This window comes from Gadus macrocephalus, chromosome 5, assembly GCF_031168955.1.
Source record: "Gadus macrocephalus chromosome 5, ASM3116895v1".
NCBI classification, from domain to species: domain Eukaryota; kingdom Metazoa; phylum Chordata; class Actinopteri; order Gadiformes; family Gadidae; genus Gadus; species Gadus macrocephalus.
The window spans coordinates 12,483,639-12,506,416 of NC_082386.1; the positions used below are offsets into that span (position 1 = coordinate 12,483,639).

General features: G+C 52.2%; 1 protein-coding gene across 3 annotated transcripts; it reads right to left on the reverse strand.

The window, feature by feature from the left end:
• Positions 1-154: 154 nt before the first annotated feature.
• rtn1a (reticulon 1a) lies at positions 155-22,622 on the reverse strand. Of its 3 annotated transcripts, XM_060052405.1 has the most exons (9): positions 22,104-22,622; positions 12,391-13,164; positions 11,490-12,245; positions 2,966-3,173; positions 2,572-2,710; positions 2,090-2,159; positions 1,753-1,799; positions 1,600-1,658; positions 155-1,007 (listed from the first exon to the last, which is right to left on the reverse strand). In XM_060052405.1, the coding sequence occupies exons 1-9, from the start codon at positions 22,333-22,335 to the stop codon at positions 965-967; spliced, it is 2,328 nt and encodes a 775-aa protein (XP_059908388.1). In that variant the 5' UTR covers positions 22,336-22,622; the 3' UTR covers positions 155-964. The 3 variants fall into 3 exon arrangements, with proteins under 3 accessions (XP_059908388.1, XP_059908389.1, XP_059908390.1); XM_060052406.1 differs by lacking the exons at positions 11,490-12,245; positions 12,391-13,164; positions 22,104-22,622 and adding an exon at positions 8,072-8,572; XM_060052407.1 differs by lacking the exons at positions 11,490-12,245; positions 12,391-13,164; positions 22,104-22,622 and adding an exon at positions 5,381-5,497.
• Between the last annotated feature and the right edge of the window lie 156 nt (positions 22,623-22,778).

The window sequence follows — 22,778 nt, forward strand, 5'->3', positions numbered from 1 at the left end:
AGTGAACGTCAGCACGCTCGAGTCGATTGGCGTTCAGAGTTCGGCTGCGTACCAGTTCAGATTTGAAGCGCCTTTACTTTACTATTCTCCTTCGAGTCAACGTTCACTAAATCAAGGATCCAAAGTGGATCCCTTTAGTCAGCAGAAAAAGACATTATACATCAAGGTACATTTATTGTTTTCTTAATCTTGTAATTAAATACATACTGTAAGTGCAAATAGTTAGGAGTCCGGGGTCTAAGAACTACATTGAGTATAGTTGAACAAAGTACAAAGTTGGACATGTATTCAAACAAGCTAAATATCGCCAGATACTCCTCGTCTTCATGGGCGTCGAACAACAGTACCTAAAACATAAGCTTGTGTATTGTTCCTTTTTAATGGTTATACAAAAGCAAAACCCTACAATTACCACATCTAAGACGCTTATTGTTAAATGAGGTTGTGCTTGAAAACACCAAAAGGAAACCATCTCAGAAGCCGAGGTTCTTGACGTACGGAGAACCCCACCAGCCGACTCCAAAGCACGAAGCGGTATTTCACATCGGCAGCAGCAGCACAACAATTCTGGGCGTTGAGCTTCTTTTGTGCCATACCTTTACAGTCATAAGCACTGCAAAACAAAATCGTAGCGTAATAAAAACTGCACGAAATATATATCAAATATGATTGACTCAAGGCTCGACTTCATGCACCTCATAACAAGCAACACAAAAGAAAATGTTTTTTTGTTGTATTTTTATCCGTGTACATCGTCTACCTTACTGTGTGTGTGTGTGTTAGTGCGTTAGCCGCTAAAGAACGGAGGGGGAGGGGGCTTCTTCAGTGGAGTGGGGGGGGGGTTTTCGTGTTTTTAAGAGAACAGCATGATGACACAGCACTATGCCCCACGGATGATGACTGGGCGTTTTCCCCGACAGCGAGCTGCCTTCTCTGGGCTCGACTGGACAGCGAGGGACACGCTTCACTCCTCCTTTCGCTTCGCCCCGGGAATCTTAGCCTGGATCCTAGGGGGGAAACACCAAACAAGTCCTTTATGAGGCGTACTTAATCAAATGTATGCACTTATTGTATGTTGTACGTCCTGGACTCCTGGCACTTAATGTAGCCAATTATTGTATGTTGTATGTCCTGGCACTTAATGTAGGCAATTATTGTATGTTGTATGTCCTGGCACTTAATGTAGGCAATTATTGTATGTCCTGGCACTTAATGTAGGCAATTATTGTATGTTGTATGTCCTGGCACTTAATGTAGGCAATTATTGTATGTTGTACGTCCTGGAACTTTATAATACTACTTAGCATTGTGTAACGTCTTATCCTAGCTATCTTTGTTGTTTACGGGGAATCGGTTACGGTAACCTAACAATTGTTATTGCTTGGCACTAGGTTCTATGAACATCCTTACTGTACCGACAGCGATATATTGTCTTCTTCTGACAAATGTACTTATTGTAAGTGGTTTTGGATAAAAGTGTCTACTAAATTCCCTAAATGTTAATGTAAATATTTAAAGCGAGAGTTCTTGCGCTGATAAAACAACGCTTCATGCACTGTCATTTAAACAGTGGTTTATCCTCTGAAAAGCGACACTTACTTTCCCACCACGGAGTTGACCTGGGTGCGTATGAGGCCCACGTACTGGTCAATCTGGGCCTGAGAGGGGAATGAGGAAGAGACAGGTCAGCGCTTTCTATCAGCATGGTCATGGTGATAACACGCTGACTAACGACAAATAGTACGTTCATACCTGGTGCTTCTCGTAGATCACCGGCATGGTGAACATGCAGATCACAGCTGGGGAGACAAAAGGAGCAGAATGAGTACAAAATCTCCAGCCAAGGCTGATCTACAGCAGAAACGTCTTCAAGCTTTTTGTAAAGTCCTCACTGTGTACAAATGATGGTCATAATGCATATCATAGTGTGGCTGTTTGCATAAAGACTCACACCATTGGGCTATTTCACATGTGTGCAGAACTAAAGATCACAGCCGCTGAAGGCTTTGCCCTGCAGACGACGGCGTCAGACCGTCGGCTCGTTTGTAGCGCAGAGGAGCACAGCAGGGAGTGTGAGAAGGAGCCTCACCCAAGATGAGCAGCGTGAGGCCGTTGAAGAGGGCGCCCACGTAGGTCAGGAGCCACATGAGAACCGCAAACTGAAACACCGTGCACAGAGGAAAGCATTGTTATCCGCGAGGAGCTCTGTGTGTTACACGTTGTTCCTTCATTGTGAGACGTGCATAGCCTTAACCCCCTAACACCTCTTATTGTATGTTGTACATCGTTGCACTTAAAAATAGTACTCAGCATTGTGACACATCTTATCCTAGCTATCTTTGTTGTATACGGGGAATGGGCTTAACCTCGCGATTATGTTAGTGCTTGGCACTTGGTTCTATGAACGTGCTTACTGTACCGACAGCGACGTATTGTTTCTCTTTCTTCTGACAAATATACTTTTGTAAATGGCTTTGGATAAAGGCGTGTGCTAAATGTCCTTCATTTAAATGTAAGCCCATAGCGCCTGCGGGGCGGTTCAGGGGGTGGGGGCCGGGGCGAGGAGCCTACCTTCAGGGAGTCCACCAGGTCCTGAACCAGGAACAGGCGGCGCAGCTCCTTCATGCAGGTGTTGCTGTACAGCATGATCTTGTCTGCATATTTCCCGATCTGATCCTGGGAGAGGGCGATCTCCACCTCCAGGAAGGATCTGGAAACGCAAACGGGAGGGAAACGCCTTGAGCCACAATCCTCGGACAACCTCAGAAATCACACCCGAGGGAGAAGAGAGATGAAAACCACAGGGACAGCAAACCTCATTTCCGATTGGTGCCCGGTGACGTCACTTCGTCTGACAATCATTTCCACAAATCAGAAAGAGGCCATTTTGATTGGGTGACTTCCACTTCGAGCGTGGCTGGCAGCACTTTAAACTCAGACTCCCAGCCCCCGGCCCCTCACTCACTTGAAGGGATGTCCCTCATCGGTCTTCTGCACCGCCTGCAGGACGGACTTGTAGATCCGGAAGCTGATGGTGGCGCTGAGGGCGGCCAGGGCCAGGTAGGCTCCCACGCTGACCACGCTGAACTGCGTCAGGGAGAAGAGCAGCAGCAGCACGCTGCTGAACACACCCCCGGACTGCTTCACGTTCCTCCAGTAGAGCAGGTCGACGGCTGGGGGAGAGGGAGAGAGGTCAGGGTTAGCGCCCCACGCCCAACGGCAGACCCCCTGGCCCCCCCTCGGCCGTCTTCCCCCTCCCCGTCACCACCCGAGCTTCCAGAACTAGGCCCTAGCACTTCCTAACTGGATTAGGCCGCTCTGCACCACTCGACACACATCTGGGTCAAACATGTGGAGGCTGCTCAGCGACCGATGTCCTGGGAGACGGGCTGGCTGTCATGTGACCATGGTAACCCAGCTTCCTAACCCAGCTCTGTGTCAGTCTAGTGATAATGGTAACCCAGCTTCCTTACCCAGCTCTGTGTCATGTGACCACGGTAACCCAGCTTCCTTACCCAGCTCTGTGTCATGTGACCGTCCTAACCCATCTTCCTAACCCAGCTCTCATGTGAACGTCCTAACCCAGCTCTGTGTCATGTGACCATGGTGGTAACCAAGCTTCCTAACCCAGCTCTGTGTCATGTGACCATGGTGGTAACCAAGCTTCCTAACCCAGCTCTGTGTCATGTGACCATGGTGGTAACCAAGCTTCCTAACCCAGCTCTGTGTCATGTGACCATGGTGGTAACCAAGCTTCCTAACCCAGCTCTGCCATCGAGACGCGCTGATGGGAGAATGGCGTGAAGGTGTCAAACAGAGAACTTTTAAATAGCCTCCTAGATCCCTGCTATGTTTAGAGCGGTCTTAGCAGCGGTCTAACGGCTTGTTAGTGGAAAATATTTTAGTATACAAACAGGAGCAAACAAGACAGCTGCAAGTTCTTATCTGTTCGGTGGAGGGTTATTGGGGGGAGACCACCTGGCCAGCTCTCAAACACACACACACACACACATCTGTAAAAGCGTGCCCAATGCGACTGGGAAGTCAATGATTGACTTGTGGTTCTCGGAGGACGCTGGCAGAAATAGCGGCGCTATCAGCGGAGACCAGATAACAGCTCAATGTGACCTAGCTCTGACCAGCACCCGCGTTAGCCTTAAGGACGACGAGGATCAGCCCGGGCCGCAGTGACCCAAGTGGCCCTAACCTAAATCACCTTTCGTACAGAGGCAGGGGTTCGCCTCTTTCCCTCCCTTCTTATGTGATGTAATGACGGCTGCCGATCCAATCATCCAGCCAACCAGTGTTCTGCCATCACTTTAAAAAAAAAAAAAAAAACATCTGCTGGTTGCCTGCCACGTCCCACTCGCTGTATCTCAGGGAGTTCTGAAGCCGTGGAGACATGGCTGAGCCCCCAGCGCCCGGACGGACCCCCGCGGTGCGACCGGCCCAGCGTACCGCCGGCAGCGCGTTGTGTGTGTTAGGGACAGAAACAGGCTGGTTTCCATGACAACTGTGTGCAGACACGACGATCTCTGCCGAACCACCACCGTGTCCCCTCCCTCCATCATCCTCGAGGAAATTCATTCATTCAAAACATTCCCCCTAACCCCCGTTTACGTTGACACCTGGAGATCACGGGCGCTAATGAGGAGGAAGGAGTAGAGGAAGCGTGTCTTCCTGCCCGGTAGTAAATTGCTACGGCCCCCTGGGTGCCCTCCTCGCTGCCTCACTCGGCCCATCCTGATTGTCTGCCTGCTAGCCCGCTCTAATTTTAGCCGAGGAGAGCTGTGCGCGGCATAGTGATCACAGCCATCTTTACTTTCCAGCCGGAGATGGAAGCCAAAAGGCAACTGAAGCTACCGAAAGGGACCCAGTGTGACCGGCCGCGGGAGCGGCACTCGACTCATTCCTACACCCTGCCCGGAGCCATTCCTATACACGACAGAATGAGTAATGATGACATTTATCTGAGCCCCCCCCCCCCCGTCCCCCCGTTAGGAGAAGATGGGTCGGATCCTGGTCTCCTGTGGAGCCATCAGGAGGATTCTAACCCCCTCCTCACCCCGTTGACGAGGAGAAGAACGTTTCAGTTTAAGACACTAACCAGAAAACCTACAAGACCACACTCTGTATATATCACACAGTGGATGTGCGCGCGTGCGCGCACACGCACACACACACACACACACACACACACACACACACACACACACACACACACACACACACACACACACACACACACACACAAACAAAGGGCTGCAAGGCGGTCCTGCTGGACGGCACGGCGCTGCCTGCGGCGGCTAAACGCTGGCTTGGTGTGCGGCACGTTGCAGACACACGGAGCACAAGAGAGAAGCGGAAGAGCGGTACTGACCTGCGGCTCCCATGGCTGAACAGGCAGAGAGGCAGCTGCTTTATGCACAGACAAAAGGAGCGCATGCAGGCCTCCTCTCCCGCTGGAGGGGAGGGGCCTCCCGCACACCGGCCTATCATAGGCCCCCTGAGCTGGGGGGGGCGGGGGTGGTGGGGTTGGTAGGAGGAGGGAAAGGGAGGGCTGAAGGGAGCGGTTGCCAAAGAACAAAAATATAACCCAGTGTCGACAGGCGCGCGTACACACGCACGCACACACACGCGCGCGCGAGCGCGATCCCTGCCTGAGAGCCTTCATTCCCTGGCTCAGCCCCGTGTACGAGACAAAGGCAGGCAGAGACTACCGTAACGCCTCCAGTGTGTTCAAAATGGTGGAGAGCAGTCTGCCTCCACCAGAACTAACACGTTTATTATTGATCATCATCGATCATCTGAATGTGGAACAGATCGGCTGCACATCTGAACAGGAGAATACCAAAGATGGCCGGGACGCGGGCGATGACAACGGCATTTATACAAACACGCTTTCTTCTCTCGCTCGCGGCCGCAACCGATCTTGCGAGCACCTGCCCGCTGATGCAGTTACCATAGTTACCGTGCTCCATTTTCTATCCCCCACTAACAGAGATGGAGATGCAGAGAGGGAGAGCAGGGGAGAGAGAGAGAGAGAGAGAGAGGGAGGGGCTGATTGAGCAAGATGGAGTGGGAGGGGAGGGGTGGAGTATTCCTTTGGGAACTGCAAGGGCGCTCATGTGCTCTGAATCTGGGGGACTAGGAAGCACAAAACACTGTGCCTTCCTGCCCCCCCCCTTCCCATCCCCCCCATCACTCTCTCACACACACACACACACACACACACACACACACACACACACACACACACACACACACACACACACACACACACACACACACCAGCCACTCCCTTAACGGTGAGCACAATGGGACAATAACCGTGCTAGCCACTAACAGGTTACCTTAATACGTGAAAACCGAACCAGCATCAGTGGCAGTGGGACACCTGAGTGGGCTTCATGTGGTAACTGCAACTCATAGCCACAGAACCACAGCCCCAGGGACACAGAGTGGGGCACCACCGCTAGTTATCCTAGCTACACCCTGGGATAACTCAGCATATTCCAGGTAGCAGAGTGGAGGCTGGTGTCCGTGGGTTGTTTATACGGCGGCCATGTTGGGCAGCGGCGGTGCCTGTGTGGCCCGCTGTGTCTCACACTCATGGATGTGGTTTTATACGGTGAAGCTAGTTCCAGTCGGTCCCTATTAAACGAGTCTGATGACCAGCAGGCGTCCAGCAGCCCTTTGCTTGTAAAACACACCGAGCAGTGCGGGTCTGAGGCCAGCGTCGCATCACACACACATGGTGCCAACTCTGCAGCGTGGGGCGGTGGGATGAACTCAAACGGGACAGAGCCCCCCCCCCCCCCCCCCCCGATGACTGTAGGCCCTGCTTAACACCAGGGATGATTCAGCTCCCTGTGGACCCCCTCTGGCCTCCACTGACCACGAGCTGGAGCGCATCCCACGGCACACAGACTCAAACGCCCACACCGAGCGTCAGCGAGGCTCATCCTCTGCGTCCGGCCTCCGCGTCTCTCAGCACACCGGCGCTGCCGTCGTCATTGAGTCAACCTGCTCTGCATTTCCCTCCCTCAACCACCAAACCCTACAAGCCAACACCACCAGGGTACGCCGGCCCTGACAACACACACACACACACCGGGGAGCGCAGGGACGCCGTTCCCCTCGCTTCGGCCGGCGAGGGGCTGGCGAGGGGCTGGGCAGACAGGTGGACGGAGACAGACGGCGGACGCAGCGCATGGCCGCGCAGCGCATGGCCGCGCAGCGCATGGCCGCGCAGCGCAAGGCGCCATGGCGGCCCACGGCACTGATGTAATCAGACTGGGTGCGTCCTGGTTACCACAGAGACAAGTGTGTCAGCGCTGCTCATATGCACCGAGTGCCGTTCTACCAAAGGAGAGAAAGAGAAAGACCGGGCCCCCCGCAGGGCACTAAACCAGGGGGGGGGGGCAATGACACGCCCTGCCTCAACGCCGGCTGTCACATTGTAACGCACATGAAAGACGCAGCCCTCTGATGAACACACATGCATCTGCTGACATGCTCGCAAACGCCTCAGACAGACCCCCCCACCCCCTCCCAAAAAAACCTCTTTGTCCCCACACACACACACACACACACACACACACACACACACACACACACACACACACACACACACACACACACACACACACACACACACACACACACACACACACACACACACACACACACACACACACACACACTTTGCAAAGCTAAATCTAACTATCATTCCATTTTCTATGCAGTATATTTAAATAGCATTGTTTGAAACGACATCGAGACGCTTTTCAACCAACACAATCACTGTTCAATTCATCTGCAGGTAAAGACACACACACACACACACACCTACGTGTACACACAACTACGTGTACAGACACACACACACACACACATACACACACACACACACATACACACAAATGCAGCATCATCCTGCAGAATAGGCTTCTAAACACAGCGCATGCACGGCGTGACGAGACGCAAACACGGACGGCGATACAAACAAAAACGTCAAATACTAAAGAAAATGGAGAATAAAAAAAATGGGGTATAAACGGTGAAGTACCCTGGCCTTTCCACCCGCTCCAGGAGCACTCCTTCTGGGACACTGGGTCTGCAGCGGCCTGCATGCTGGTGGTCAGTCAAAGGAGCCTGTTCTCTCTGTCCTCTAGCTCTGCTCTCCCTCTTTATGTCCTCCGCTCTCTGCTTTGTCTCCCTCTCTTCTCCGTAGCACTGACTCACGCACGCTGGTCCCACCGAGGCATGAATGGCTGGCTGCAAGACGGCAGCGGCAGCGTTCAGATGACAGATAGAAAAAAGGAGGGGGGATGGGGGGGAGGAGAGCGAGAGAGCTAGAGAGAGAGCGAGAGAGCGATGGGGGGTGGAATCTGTTTCCAAGGTTCTGCTGGCTCACCCAAAACACGGAGCGATGCTCATGACCAACAAATGGCCAGAACAGAAGGATGAGAGAGAGAAAGAGAAAGAGAGAGAGAGAGAGAGAGAGATGAGGGAGGCTGCGGCCGTGTGTGCGTGTGTGTGAAGCAAATTGTAAACACCAACGCAGAGAAGCTTCCGCAGCAAGTCAGTCATGCAATGATGAGGAGCCTGGGGGATTTGGTGGGATAGACCATGTGTGTGCGTTTGTGTTTCATTTTCAAAATAAAAGTCCCAACAGAGCTTCAAAGCCCAGTGCCATTGGTGGGACGGTTTGGCAGCAGAAGGGTTAACCCCTCCTCTCTGATAAGACGTCTAAGCAGGCAGATGTGCCTCCATGTAATTGCCATGATTCTCTTTGTGCCGCGCTATCTGTTCGGAGCAGGAAATGTTCATTGATCTGTTTAATGTCATTAAATAATATGTCTTTGAAAAAACGTTGAGTCACCGGAGGGCTCTGACCCCAGAACCAGCAGGCTCGTGTTTAAACAGAACCGGGTCTCTGAAGGGCTCTTGTTTACTGCACAGTGCTGATGCAGGCAGTGAAGGCACTTGTTTAAACCGCAGCTCTGAAGGGCTCTGGTTTACTGCACAGCGCTCAGGCTGCCAGCAGAGGTGGCGTTGTCCTGGGGGTGGTGTAGTACGAGCTTCGAGACGACACGGTGTTGGAAGGTTCTGGAAAACAGTCAGGAGGCGTGCACGGCGGAGTAGCTAGCTAACAGCAGAGACACCAGCTAGCCGCTATTTCCAGAGACTCTCTCCCGACAGAGGCTGGAGTGCCTGATGTTTAATATATGTACTCCTCAGCCACAAAAGGTCCCCCGTGTGTGTGTGTGTGTGTGTGTGTGTGTGTGTGTGTGTGTGTGTGTGTTGCACGTTTTCTCAACACGCCCACGCAATGCATTTGCAATTCAAAATAGCACCCTTGTAAAAATAGCGAACACGTGAAATGCTGGATGTTTAAAGAGGAGACTGGTCTCCATGGTGACGGTCTCTCTCATCTCTGTAAACAATCGGCATGCGATAATACTCAGTGTCTAGCCTGACATTAGGCACTGAATCCTTCCTGTCCAGTCCCCCCCCCCCCTACCCCACCCTGCAGACAGCCCCTCCTTCCGCTGAAACGCAACATTGACAAGACCCAATAGCCACCATTATAGACCAAAAAATTCACAATGCCTCTGAGCATGCGCTCCTGCCTCTGTTGCCATGGTAACTGTCGGGGAAGGGCACAGGCCCGCTGGTACATGACGTCTTCTAATCCCCCGCTACAGCAGCGGCTGTGCAAAGAAACGATAAAGAGGGTGCATGGCGCCCTCTAGTGGTGATAACCACGCCATGGCCTGCAACAGACAGACATTGACCTGCTTTTCAGAATTATCCAGAAGCTCCTCACTCGCCGTTAAGTAAACAAAACACCAGGGGCAAAAGGCTTTACCCCTTATCCTTGAATACCCCTACGTCGCACACCGTTTCATACATGCGCTCTGCAGTGGGGACCCACTGTTAGTCGACCAGCATTACAACACACAGCTCATAAACCCAAGAGATTAATGCAGGCGTCTGTGCTGACCACTGCAAACCAAAACAAACCCCTCTCCCTCTTTCTAATGTGATCGCCATGGCGACCACTGCCCCGGTCAGAATCACCACGCTAAGCCTCTCAGTCTGAACGCTGCCCCAGTTCTGACATGATGAGGAGGATTATGTAAGCCTACTGTTTACCAGGCCAGGGAACAGCCAATAGCCCACTGTTAACCAGGCCAGGGAGGGAACAGCCAATAGCCTACTGTTTACCAGGCCAGGGAGGGAACAGCCAATAGCCTACTGTTTACCAGGCCAGGGAGGGAACAGCCAATAGCCCACTGTTTACCAGGCCAGGAACAGCCAATAGCCTACCGTTTACCAGGCTAAGGAACAGCCAATAGCCTACTGTTTACCAGGCCAGGAACAGCCAATAGCCTACTGTTTACCAGGCTAAGGAACAGCCAATAGCCTACTGTTTACCAGGCCAGGAACAGCCAATAGCCTACTGTTTACCAGGCCAGGAACAGCCAATAGCCTACTGTTTACCAGGCTAAGGAACAGCCAATAGCCTACTGTTGACCAGGCCAGGAACAGCCAATAGCCTACTGTTTACCAGGCCAGGAACAGCCAATAGCCTACTGTTTACCAGGCCAGGAACAGCCAATAGCCTACTGTTTACCAGGCTAAGGAACAGCCAATAGCCTACTGTTTACCAGGCCAGGAACAGCCAATAGCCTACTGTTTACCAGGCCAGGGAACAGCCAATAGCCTACTGTTTACCAGGTCAGGGAGGGCAGATAGATGTAGACAAAAAGATTAAAACTACCGACTGATGGGATTAAACAGAGATAACATCAGCTGAGTGCGAGTCAACATGGCAGTCACATGACAACAGGGTTTCGGTTGAGTTCTGATTGTGTTCTGGAAAACGACTCCCAGTTCTTGGGCCCACGCCCTTTTGCAGCAACAGCCATGATTAATCAGCTGGAAGGTGATTTCAGCTTTTGTGTTGCTGGTTGCCATGCTGAGCTTAGTGTAGGGAGGTGCGGCTGGGTCTATTATGATGTGAACCAGCAGAGGGAGGCAGACAATGGAACACAAGGCAGGAAGCAGCCGGCAGCCAGACACACAGGGAGGAGGCCAGCCAGCCAGTCGCTAGAGGCAACCACCTCTCGTTTCCTGGCTTTCCTGGCAGCTACACAAGGCAACACCACACCACACCGCACCACGCAGCTCCTAAAACATTCAGGGAGGTGGATGTAATCAGAGTCCCACTCGCAGAAGAAAACGAGCCTTCTCATTCAGAGGAGAACTATCCAGAGAATACAGTATATATAGACCCACTTCTGCTCGTGGCAGGAAGGTAAATCTGTACAGAAGCTTGAAGTTGATGTGATATAGCAGAACTTTGTAAACTAGTCAAACTAGTCAGCAATTAAACAATAGCCTCCAAAAGGAAAACCTCTTCCACCAGACTGGGAGGTCACAGGTTCTGTCTGCGTACCCCAACAGGCGGGACCAACCTTTCTGCTTGTCAAAGTTCTGCAGGAGGACGGTTCCGGCCGGCGCCGCCAGGTCCCCCTTGACCTCGCCGCCGCACGTCTTCTGGCTCCCCCCGTCCTCCTGGGGGGGGGGCTTCTCCGCAGAGCGCACCTCAGGGGGCACGGCGGCCATGGGGGGCTTGGGCTTGCTGGGCCGCTCATCCTCCTCGGGTGTCTTCGCCGCCGGGGCCTTCACAGCCTCGGGCGCCTGGACCGGGGGCCCGGCGGGGGGCTTCTCCTCCAGGGGGGAGCGGGCTGGGGGGGCTGTGACAACGGGCACCAGAGGGGACGGGAGGGTGGCGGCCTGCTTGGGGCCGGCCCCGCCCTGCTCCCTCTTGGGGCTCTCCTCGGAGGCGGACTCGATGAAGAGCTCGCTGTCCAGCTCCGCCTCTCGCTCCTCCCTCAGGATGCTGTAGGCGCCGCCCGCCCCCAGGCTGGCGGCCAGGCCCTGGTGGCCCCCCTTGGCGACCGGGGGGGCGTCGAAGGGGTTGCCGGGCGGGGTCACGGGGCTCTTGCTGACGGGAGACGGGGGGAAGGGGCCGCTGCTGGTCTTGGTGCTGGGGGAGGTCTGGCCCCGTGGGGCGGGGTCCTCGGTCACCAGCTCTATCTCAGAGTCCCCGGACTCGTTGCTGCTGGCCCCCGGCTCCTTGCTGGGGCCCTTGGCGGCCGCGCTGCTCTTGGACGGCGCCCGCTTCACTGTGTTGGTGTTGTACATCTCGTGTGAAGGGAAGTCTGGATCTGCAGCGGGAGGGGGGGGGGGGGGGGGAAGTATGGAGAAGAGAAGAGGATGTTATAAAGGGAAGTGATCAGATGATAGAACAGGCTGCGTAGCTGCAGGTAAGAGTGTGCACGTGAGTGTGCACGTGGATGTGCATGCATGTGCCTGTGGGGGACGGGCTGGGCGTGGACGCCGGGCTGTCGTCCTCGGGCTCCGACAGCGTCACCGTGGGAACGCCCACGGTGCCCACGCTCAGGACGTTCTCGCGGTCCGTCCCGCCGACCGGGGAGGAGCGTGGCGGGGGCTGGCTCTCGGGCTCGGCGGCGGGGGTCTGGGACTGGGTCAGGGTGATCTTCACGGGGCTGGCCGTCTCGGAGGTGCCCCCCAGGTTCCGGTAGGAGCGGTAGTCTGACATCTCCTCGTCGGAGGGCTCCTCCACGTAGGGGAAGGAGTGGGAGTCGCAGGCGGGGCCCAGGTTCTCGTCTTCCTCCTCCTCCTCCTCCTCATCGTCGTCGTCGTCCTGGTCTACGTCCCTCCCGGGGATCTGGTCCATGTAGCCCCCCAGAGAGTCGTGTCCGGACGTGGAGGACACCTTGGTGTCCATCAGGCTGGCCAGGGGGTCGGGGCGCTGGCCCGTCAGCAGCTCGTCCCCGTGGCTGATGTCCATGTAGTTGTAGGACTCCGTCTTGTCCGAGCCCAGCAGGGACCTGGGCAGGTCCTCCTCCCCGTAGGAGACGGTCTTGGAGGAGGAGGTGGTGGAGGAGGTGGTGGAGAACTGGAGGTGTGAGGTCGAGGTGGGGGAGGTCTTGCTGGGCTTCAGCTCTTCTGAGAGGTAGGAGGCCTCCTGGCTTGTTGGGAAGTTCTGATTGGACAGCAGGGACGTGTAAAGGTCTCCGTCGTCGCTCATGGGCTTCCGGAACAGTCCAGACATGGGGTCATCTGCACGGACAAAAGGGAGGCGCAGACAAGAAGGGATGGGTTACCAACGGTTACCAATGACGCCACGCAAGATCAATGATGTTTAACAGCGTGATCCACAGGGCATTGGATGCTACATATTTTAATAAGAAAATATTAACAATCAGAACAATAAGAACAATCCAATCTGCCTTATTGTTGAACGAGGAACTATGATTGAACGAGGTTTCAATCTTTAGCCAAACAATTGTTGCTCTCTATTGCATGAGGGTATGACGCCCAGTGAGAAAGGGATCAAGAATCCCCCTGAACCTTTGTACGGGTGTAAAAGCATGCACCGTCTCCTCCTGCCAGCTGTATTGTTAAAAGCCATTTCCTTGGAGGACAAAGTGCATTAAGATCTCACGAGGCGTGCACACCACAAGGAGTGCCTGTTTATTGTGTCAATAAACCAGGGGGTGAGGGATGGAGTCCAGACAGAACGACATCAGTGTCTGGCAAGCGTCACATGGCTCGGACAAAAATCAGCCCGAGAGCGAACGGTTTGATAACGAGGACGGCCGGAGGCACCGAGAGATCAGGGGGATTCAGGGAGGGAGGTGCTGATCACTGAGGCAGAAGTAACAGAGAGGTCTTGTGCCCCCATGCTGGACAAAGGCTGATTGTTTGGAACCCCTCCCCCCTAAAAGACCACGGTGCCAGGCCTGGGCATGTAGGTTTAAAACTGTCAGAGAGAGATCACCGTGTCTGGTTCTCCATCACACAAAACCCTAACAGTGCTTGTGTCTGTGTGTGCGTTTTCTTCAACCGTCGTTGTACGTGCAGACTACAATGGAAACAGACGATAGCGCTTAACGTAGTTTTCTTTGCAGGTCCTTCGACGTGCAACCCGACCTGTTGTCTGTTTTGCATGTCGTCTGAAATACGCATCAAAGTCACTAACTAGCATCCAGCATGCCCAAATATAGGATTAGCATTGGGCTAGGCTAGAGCACTTAGTCCTGATTTCATTATTGATGTAAAAAGGCACTACTACTAGACTACTGAATACCATCTCCAGGGTGATGGATGGACACGAGCTCACACCCAGAGTGGGCAGCTGAGAGGCGTCCCCGATGTGGTACCTCATCCCTCAGTATTTTACAACCCCCATGTGCGGCCATGCTGCATCAGGGCTCCAGCTGGGACCTGACCGACCCGGGCTCATTAGCACCCAGGGAAGAACAGACGCTGCCTGCCTTAAATTCAGATAGGCATTATGGAACGTATGATTCACTGATAATATCAGACTTTTTTTAAATGATCAAATCTATATTTCATCTGGTAAAAATATCTATTCCTTTGGTACAAATTCAGTTTAACTCATTGTAAAAAGAAGCTGCATGCAAATTGTCTTTACACCTTTTAAACAGCAGGGGGATGAGAGGTGCACTCTTCAGAGGGGATTCTACCTTTCTCTTTCCCCGTGCTTAAACACAACATAACCTAGATGAATCCCACATTAAATAACGTCTTATGTGTATATCGTTTTTATTATATATTCATACAACAAAAGATACCCAATTGAATAGATTAACAACCATATACACAATGTTATGTGCAAGGTGCAATCATTTTCTCTGTTTGCGTGCGTGCGCATGTGTATTGTCTGGCAATGTGCCTGAACATTGAGCTATTGGTGTGGGGCCAGTCCAATCATGTACAGGATATTTATTTCATGAACCTTCTTTTACCGAGCTCGAACACTGCAGGGATGAACCAGCGGTGGAGCAGTCAGAACATCGTAACGCAGTGACAAATGACGGAACAAAACAGTGGCCCTCCCCTGCTGAAGCTGCGGACCCCTGCGTGAAGAGTGGAATGTTGTTTCAGAGTTATTGTTTATTATAGTACTTGTTCCAAGTTCCGTTTATTCTGGTCCACAAAGTGAGAGATCACTGTTTTCATTCTGCGTATTTTTAGATGGTGCCAATTCAATACAATTGTATGTGTATAGCCCTTAATCACCATTACAGTCTCAAAGGGCTTAACAGGCCAAATATGTATGACACCCCCCTTTACCCAAGCCCCCACACGGGCAAGAAAAAACTCCCAGGTAGGTATTTTAGCGTTCTTTGACGGTGGATGCAGGGAGGTGGAGATCTGCTGGGCCTGAACCTGGTGACCTGCGTTGGACAGCCCTTTTAGACCCAGCATAGCATATAGGAGGAGAGTGTATTTCTTATCTGACACCGTGTTTTTCTTCCCTGCTCTTCCCCCCCCCCCACACCAAGCTCTGGGAGAGGGGGGGGGGGGGGGGTTCTATTCCAGCTGTACACGGCTTGCTGGGAAGCGGAGGAATTAAAAATAGAAATCATCGCCATCCATTCACTCAAGAGGAAGGGGGGGTTGTGGAGTGACAGAGGAGCACTTCGGATTAGGATGTCCAATCTCTTCCTCCTGACCCCCCACCCCGCCCCGCCCTGCCCTTTTCCCTCCCACCCCCCTTCATCTCTCTCTCCCCCTCCCCCCTCCCAGTCCTCTCTGGGCTGCTGAGTGTGGTCATAAAGGATACATCATACTGCGGTGAAATGGCACCAACACAGCCAGGACACAGGGGAGTGTTGGTGACATAACATGTTAGCACAAAAAAAAGGAAAGAGGCAGTAAGACGGTGAAGAAGCCAAGCAACCCTATTGTCTGTGCCCTTGAGCTTTGAGTCTGCCCTTTATGTTCAGACCCTCTCCTCTGTGCAGCCCAGCGTAGTCATCCCTCCTTCCTCAGCGAGAGGTCTGTCCAGCCTGGTTGTGTGGAGCAGCGTCCCGGCAAGGGCTAGTCGACCCACAAGCAGAAACCTCACTGATATAATCCTCTTACAGAGTGGCCATGGTATAGGTGCCATCCGGCGTCACCCTGACAACAGAGCATCAGCTCGGATCAGAGTAGGGGGCACATGCCCAGTGAAGAGTTTAGTAGCGCCCCGGGTTATTGAACAGCGCCCTTGAAAACCAACTGGAGGACAAACATCCATCCCGTGTTTTTTTGGCAACTGGCCTTCTGTGTGACTGACTGTGTGTGGTAGCTTGGTTAACCTCGCCAGAGGAACACGGGTGAATGACGAGGGTGGATGCTTATCTGCTATTAGCGAAGTGAAGGGGAGGAGCTTATAGGAGGGCCTCCGACCAGAAGCAGAAAAGGGGAGGAGCTTCTAGGAGGGCCTCCCCCCAGCCTCCACCTAGAAGCAGCAGAGGGGAGGAGATTCTAGGAGCGACTCCCCCTAGAAGCAGCGAAGGGGTGGAGCTCCTAGGAGCGACTCCTCCTAGAAGCAGCGGAGGGGAGGAGCTTCTAGGAGGGACTCCACCCTGAAGCAGCGGAGAAGAGGAGCTTCTAGGAGGGACTCCACCCTGAAGCAGCGGAGGGGAGGAGCTTCGAGGAGGGACTCCACCCTGAAGCAGCGGAGGGGAGGAGCTTCTAGGAGGGACTCCACCCAGAAGCAGCGGAGGGGAGGAGCTTCTAGGAGGGACTCCACCCAGAAGAAGCGGAGTGCAGGAGCTTCTAGGATAATAATAATAATAATACATTTAATTTAGAGGCGCCTTTCAAGACACCCAAGGTCACCGATGGGCTCCACCGCCTGCTGAAGCAGCAGAGGGGAGAAGCTTCTAGGAGGGGCTCCACCTTTCAGGCTGCTGTAGCAGCAGAGGGGAGGAGCTTCTAGGAGGGGCTCCACCCAGCCATCCTGCTGAAGCAGCAAAGCGGCTTGAGGGACAGAGAGAATCCCATCAGGCCACAACACACGCCTTCTCTACCCCTCTCTAGACAAGTCGGCATGCGACAAAATAGGAATTCACAGCTTGCATTGTTTTGCCACATAACAATCATGCGACGAGAGAACAGAGGGTTGAGTAAACAGAAGCAGCCCTGGTGGCTGATGGCACAGTGAAGGGGCATTCCCTTTGTTGTCCTCGACACCGCCAGGGCAGCTCATAGATTAATGTGCTCCGACAGTCTCTGCTATGCCAGGCATGGCCCTCTAATTATCAGGCAGGGGGCGAAAATATGTGAGAAGAGACAGTTTCTAAAGTACTACAGTAGTGAAAAGAGCATGCAGCAGCTGTGAAATCTGAGCGCTGTGGCGCTAGGAGACGCCATGTACAGTGGTTTATATGCCACACACTTATTGATCAGAAATCGATGCATGTGCTTCCCATGTGAATTGACCAAGAATCAAATAACTGAAAGTAGCAACAGGAAGGAAGGTAAAGATAGCAATTCAACTAAAATCTCTTCAAAGTAGTGAAAGAGTTAGGTTGAAACTAAAAGGCCATCAACCTCTACCCTGGCTAAGAGCATTTTAGCTTGCTAGCTTGCATACTAAGTTAGCAACTCACTGCTAGCAGACTCTTTTGAAGTCCATGGGACACGTTGGAGAAGCAATGCATGCGTTGTGTGTTGCAGTTTAAAAACTATATCTCTGTACTTAGAACAACTATTAAACCTACAGAAATGCTCAACTTCCAGCAGAGGATCATAGGTGTAACTTTACTTACTTATTATCTCTCAGATATGTCAAGCAGCTCAAGCGGAGCCCTGGACAGGAGCTGCGGTCTGCACAGCTGGCTACAGCTCTGCCTCCTCCTCCTCCCTCTCCAACCACCATATTCTGTACGGACTTGACCCATATCTACGTTCCATGGGCCTACACAATACTCTCAACTATATTGACTATCAACTATGCTATATTTGTGTATATGCGACGTCTGTAGCTAAACTGTGCATCTTTTTGACAAACAAAACTACTTTAATAACCAACTAAGCTATGCTCAGATTTTCTCTGCCCAGCATTTAACGCACTGTCCTTCTGGTTTAGGTTCACACAATATCCACAGCAACGGATCTGGTCGCAGGAACTATTACTGCCAAGGTGTTGAACTCAAATTGTTTGAACTCAATGTCACTCAAAAGGGAGATGCATATCGAAGCTACACTCAGAGCTCAATAAATCCCTGAGCAACACAGAGGGGAGGGGAAGAGAGGGACAATTGCCAGGAACACCATTGATCCATAGTATCCACAATTACTGTAAGAAAATGTGTTGCATTCAACCTACTTAAGGCACAGCGAAGCCCCAAGACCACGCAAGACAACTATTGTTGCTCCAGTTTTTTAGCATAGCTAAATCAATGCAGTCCCTTTGAAGCCTATGGAATAAATGCTAATCATGCCCTTTGTTCGCATTCAGTCCAGCACGCGTCTGCTTTGGTAACCGCCCTCCTGTATGGATTTTACGCTCTTTATTTTGTGGATTGATTGATAGATAGATGGACGGATGGATGGAGGGCTAGACATCCTACTCCAGACTTAGGGAGTAAAGCTGGCTGCTTTGGCTCACAGCTGCCAAAAGACTGTCTTAGGGTCGCTACTCCTTTTCAAAGCACTAGACACGCAGACAGACTCATCACCTCAAATAATGGATTGAGAATTAAATTCAACAACACAACGTATATAAAAACGTGGGAAGCTTGGGGGAACTTTATTACATACCATGTCGAAAGCTAGTTCTTCATGGTGTACATCTTTGGTGTATCTTTGGTGTCATTGGGACTACACCATAATATCGATCGACGCCCTGCTAAAGGTCGTCCCATGAAGCTGGGGTTTGGTTAATTCGGAGGCCATCATGAATGACTTCCTCCTGGGTCAGAGCGACCGCATGGTGCCCAGTGCCTGGGGAAGATGACTGAACGGAAAGCTGGCCGGCCACATAGTGTTGGCTCAGAGGACTCCAATGTCACTCTGGCAGCCGGCAATATCAGACACACTGCCGCTCAAATATATATATATATATATGTAATCTTTCACAACTCCAGTTGTATTGACAGTTATGCCTGAGCCATTACAGCCAAAGACAGATTTACAAACTGACTCAGCTCTGCATTGAGACGAGTATTCATTTCTGCCCTCACTGCCAGCAAACAGTCAAACCAGAGGGTTTGAAGCTCCTAAGGGCCTCCATAATCTAAGAACCCATTCCATAGGCAACGACGTACGTCTCCATCTGTAACACCTCCTTCTCCTGGTAGTCTGTGTCTGGGGATTTGAACTGCTGACCTTCGCATCACATGCCCGCTAATTGTATCCACCCTTCACACGTAAACCTCCTCCCCCCCCCCCCCCTTCCCCACCGCCCGACCCCACCCACCCACACTCCTCCTCCCTCCATCTTTATCGTCTTGGCTGCGTCTGCAAGAGAGGCCCTTGCACCCCCACCCCCTTGAGGAACGGTAACAGGAGCAGAGAGCTCGGTTTCTCCATAATGGCGTGCTCTCTTTGCCAGGCCGTGCAGTCTGCTAAGTGCTGTCTGTCTCTGAGTAATAGAGACGAGGCCGTCCCAGCCAGGTAATGTGCTGTCTCATCCCTGTTGTCATCCACTGATGCTTGGCTGTACAAGAGACCTAGATGTTTTATGCATCATCTTCGCCTCTGCCTGTCGCTGATTGGTCGGCGAGGTCCTGCTTCGCCCTCTATTGTGTTATTAATCTACCAAGCGATACTAAGGGCACCAGTGACAGATTTTGATTATTAAAATGCGATCAGGCTTCAGTGCTCAGTACTCGTGTTGGTTCATGTCCCAGAGCTCAGCCCCCTGACGCATGTCATTCACACCCAGCTTCTCGCACCGTGAGTCACAGTGGATCAGGAGGTGGTGAGGGTGGAGTGGTGTGGAGTAGGTGCTCCACATGTTGTTTTGGGTTCTCTTCCTTTGAAAAGGTTGGATACAGATGGGACTAACAAAAACAAATGAGATGTATACGCCTGTTGGTTCTACAATGCCAGGTCTGTGTCCTTTGACATGGACTGGAACTCAAGCCGGATTGAATTGCCGTCATTATTGGTCTGGGGTCAGTCACTTGTGATAAACCACATTTTGAGAGGACCAAAGGTTCAAAAGGTCCAAAGTTCAAGGCTTCTTGCGTAGGCTTGGTGAGATAGCCACGTCACAAAAAATGACTTATGGTTCGTTAGCCATGGGTGGTTAGCCTTTGGTTAGGCCAGTGGCTGCAGACTCGGACTATAGGTTGGTTAGCCTTGTTTGGTTAGCACAGCGGCTCCAGACTGACCTACAGGTTGGTTAGCCTTGGTGAGCTGGCCATGGCTGGTTAGCCCAGTGGCTCCAGACTGAACTATTTGTTGGTTAGCCTTGTTGGATTGCCCTTGGTTGGTTATCCCAGAGGCTATCCACTGAGCTAGGCGTGAGTGAACCCTGCGACTGAGGTGAACCCAGGGATGGCAGAACTGTTACGACTGCGCCCACGGGCCGAGGGTCCTTGACAAAGATCTGATCAGACTAGCGCACTTCTTTCCAAGGGCCGGCCGTCCACTGCTGTCGCCACGCAGGGCGGTGGCGCGACAGTGCCCTCGGGCCCACCAGGGACAGAACAGCAGCTCTGACCCAGTGGCCAGGCCTCAACGATAACTGGGGGGAATGCAAGCAGCCATTTCTCTCTTTGAACCATGCTAAGCCATATGCTAGGTCCATAATCAGTGTGTCTGTGGCATGTGTGAATGCATTTGAATGGATGAGTTGAGTTGGCCCTTCTCCTGCAGCATAACGACATCCTTGCTGATTATTTCAAGAAGTTGAGTGGGAATTAGAGAATATGCTACATTCTGAGGTTCCGATTCATTACTCTCCCATACAATTAATCATGACAACAATGCTCTCCCCAGGACCGGATTTTGTTGTGATGTACTGAAGATGAAGTGAGGCCGTGTAGCTAGATTTGGAGTGTTAATGAAGAGGGACAGAGAAACAGACAGAGAGAGAGACAGAGAGACAGACAGACAGAGAGAGAGACAGAGAGACAGACAGACAGAGAGAGAGACAGACAGACAGACAGAGAGAGAGACAGAGAGACAGACAGACAGAGAGAGAGAGAGAGAGACAGTCAGACAGAGAGAGACAGACAGACAGACAGCGAGAGACAGTCAGACAGACAGCGAGAGAGCGAGAGAGGCGGAGGCTTTCAACACCATCTCATGAATATTTCAGTGGACCCCTGAATAAACCGCAGGGCTCCGAATCATCTCTCCGAGCGGATGGCGAGCCCCGTTTCTCCAGGATTAAAAATAGAAGCACACGCTGAACCATGCCAAGGAAGGTGAGGAGCACACCGGAAGACGCCGGAGTATGAGTGAGCTCCCACGAAAACAATAACACAACTCTGTGTATCGGATCCACAACCACGTCCCTGATCCACTCAGAACTTTAGGTCCTGGACCCTCTACACACAACACTGGGACCTCCTTTCTTAACATCCATTAAGATGGGAATAGACAGCAGCCACAAGAATAGCGCATATGTGGAAATTACACCTTAATTACAGTTGTCATTTTGAATAAGCTGTTTATTACCACTGACAATCCATGTCAAAGGTTGTCAAATGTTGCTTGTATTGCATTTTCTTTTACTAAATGGCGGTTTTAAATTTAGTATGCCCAACACATAGGCTTTGTCCTGCTATCTGAGGGCCGTTCAGGGGACATTTGCGTACATCAGGTCCACAAAACGGGCAGCGTGTCGGCCGGTGCACAGCACACAGGATGGTTTTAAAACCATACTACCTCCTCGTGGTCCAACTTTCAGGAATTATCCTTCGCACGATTCAGCCTCTCCATCGGCTAAACGTCCAAGTGTCGATTCACCAGAAAATAAGACGAATGATCACATGCACCGACATATTCTCAATAAGAAACAACTTTAGAGTGAATTACATCTCATGAGTGTCTGCGTTTGTGTGTGAGAGCATCAGGCTAGGACCACAACAAAAGGCTCCACTTGCTCCTGCTCGGGCACCCCACCGACCCGGGGTGTGGATCCCCTCACACGGTCCTCCACTCGGGGCGACCCCTTCACGATGGAGTGATACTCCGTGTAATTAAGACGTTCACATCAGACGTATATAAATTGACCGCTTTACCTATAGATGCAGTTTCCATAGCAACGGCAGGCCTTTTCACGTCGTCTTGAAATTGATTGAATTGTCGGTCCAGGTCGCTCGCCCCCCCGTCGGCGCTCATGGGCTCGAATTCGTCACGTAGCTCGCCGAACCCGGACGGCGTGCTGCTGCCGAAGAGGCCGTTCCGTTCATAATCATCTCCAAACCACTTCTCCTCCGAGCCTCCCAGCTCGTCACTCGGCTTGGCAGACATGCTTCCAGGGGAGACGTCCAGCGGGATGCGAGGGTTCCGGTACAAGGGGCTAAACAATCGAGATGTCGCGACGTGCGATGACCAACGTTGGAGAGAATCGCACGATAACTTCTGAGCTAGCACCTCTCGTTTACGTGGAGCCGATGTGTCCTGAGTGTGAGGGATGGAAGACGGCCCGGCGGGGAGCAGGAGAGAGGGGAGTGAGGCTTGATTGTTTTAGTTCAGTGCTCTGCTGCTGACGTCATGGTGTCCGTGCGGCTTATGGTCGGCACTTATTTGGGGCAGAGTTCCTCCGTCCAGACCATTCATCGTTTTTATTCTGGAAAATAAGTCAAATGTCTCACAGCACAGTCACCCACTTCCCTTTCAGTGAGAAATAAATTTAAGCAGCTCAAACCTGCTAGAGTAGTCAAAAATGACTAGGAACATGCGTGCCGTCGGAG

Excerpts from the sequence above, each read along its gene's own strand:
- rtn1a (XM_060052405.1), bottom strand. The coding sequence starts at position 22,335 with ATGTCTGCCAAGCCGAGTGACGAGCTGGGAGGCTCGGAGGAGAAGTGG. Across the intron at positions 13,165-22,103 it reads TATGGAAACTGCATCTATAG|ATGACCCCATGTCTGGACTG; the intron begins GTAAAGCGGTCA and ends TTGTCCGTGCAG. Across the intron at positions 12,246-12,390 it reads GCCCAGCCCGTCCCCCACAG|ATCCAGACTTCCCTTCACAC; the intron begins GCACATGCATGC and ends CTCCCGCTGCAG.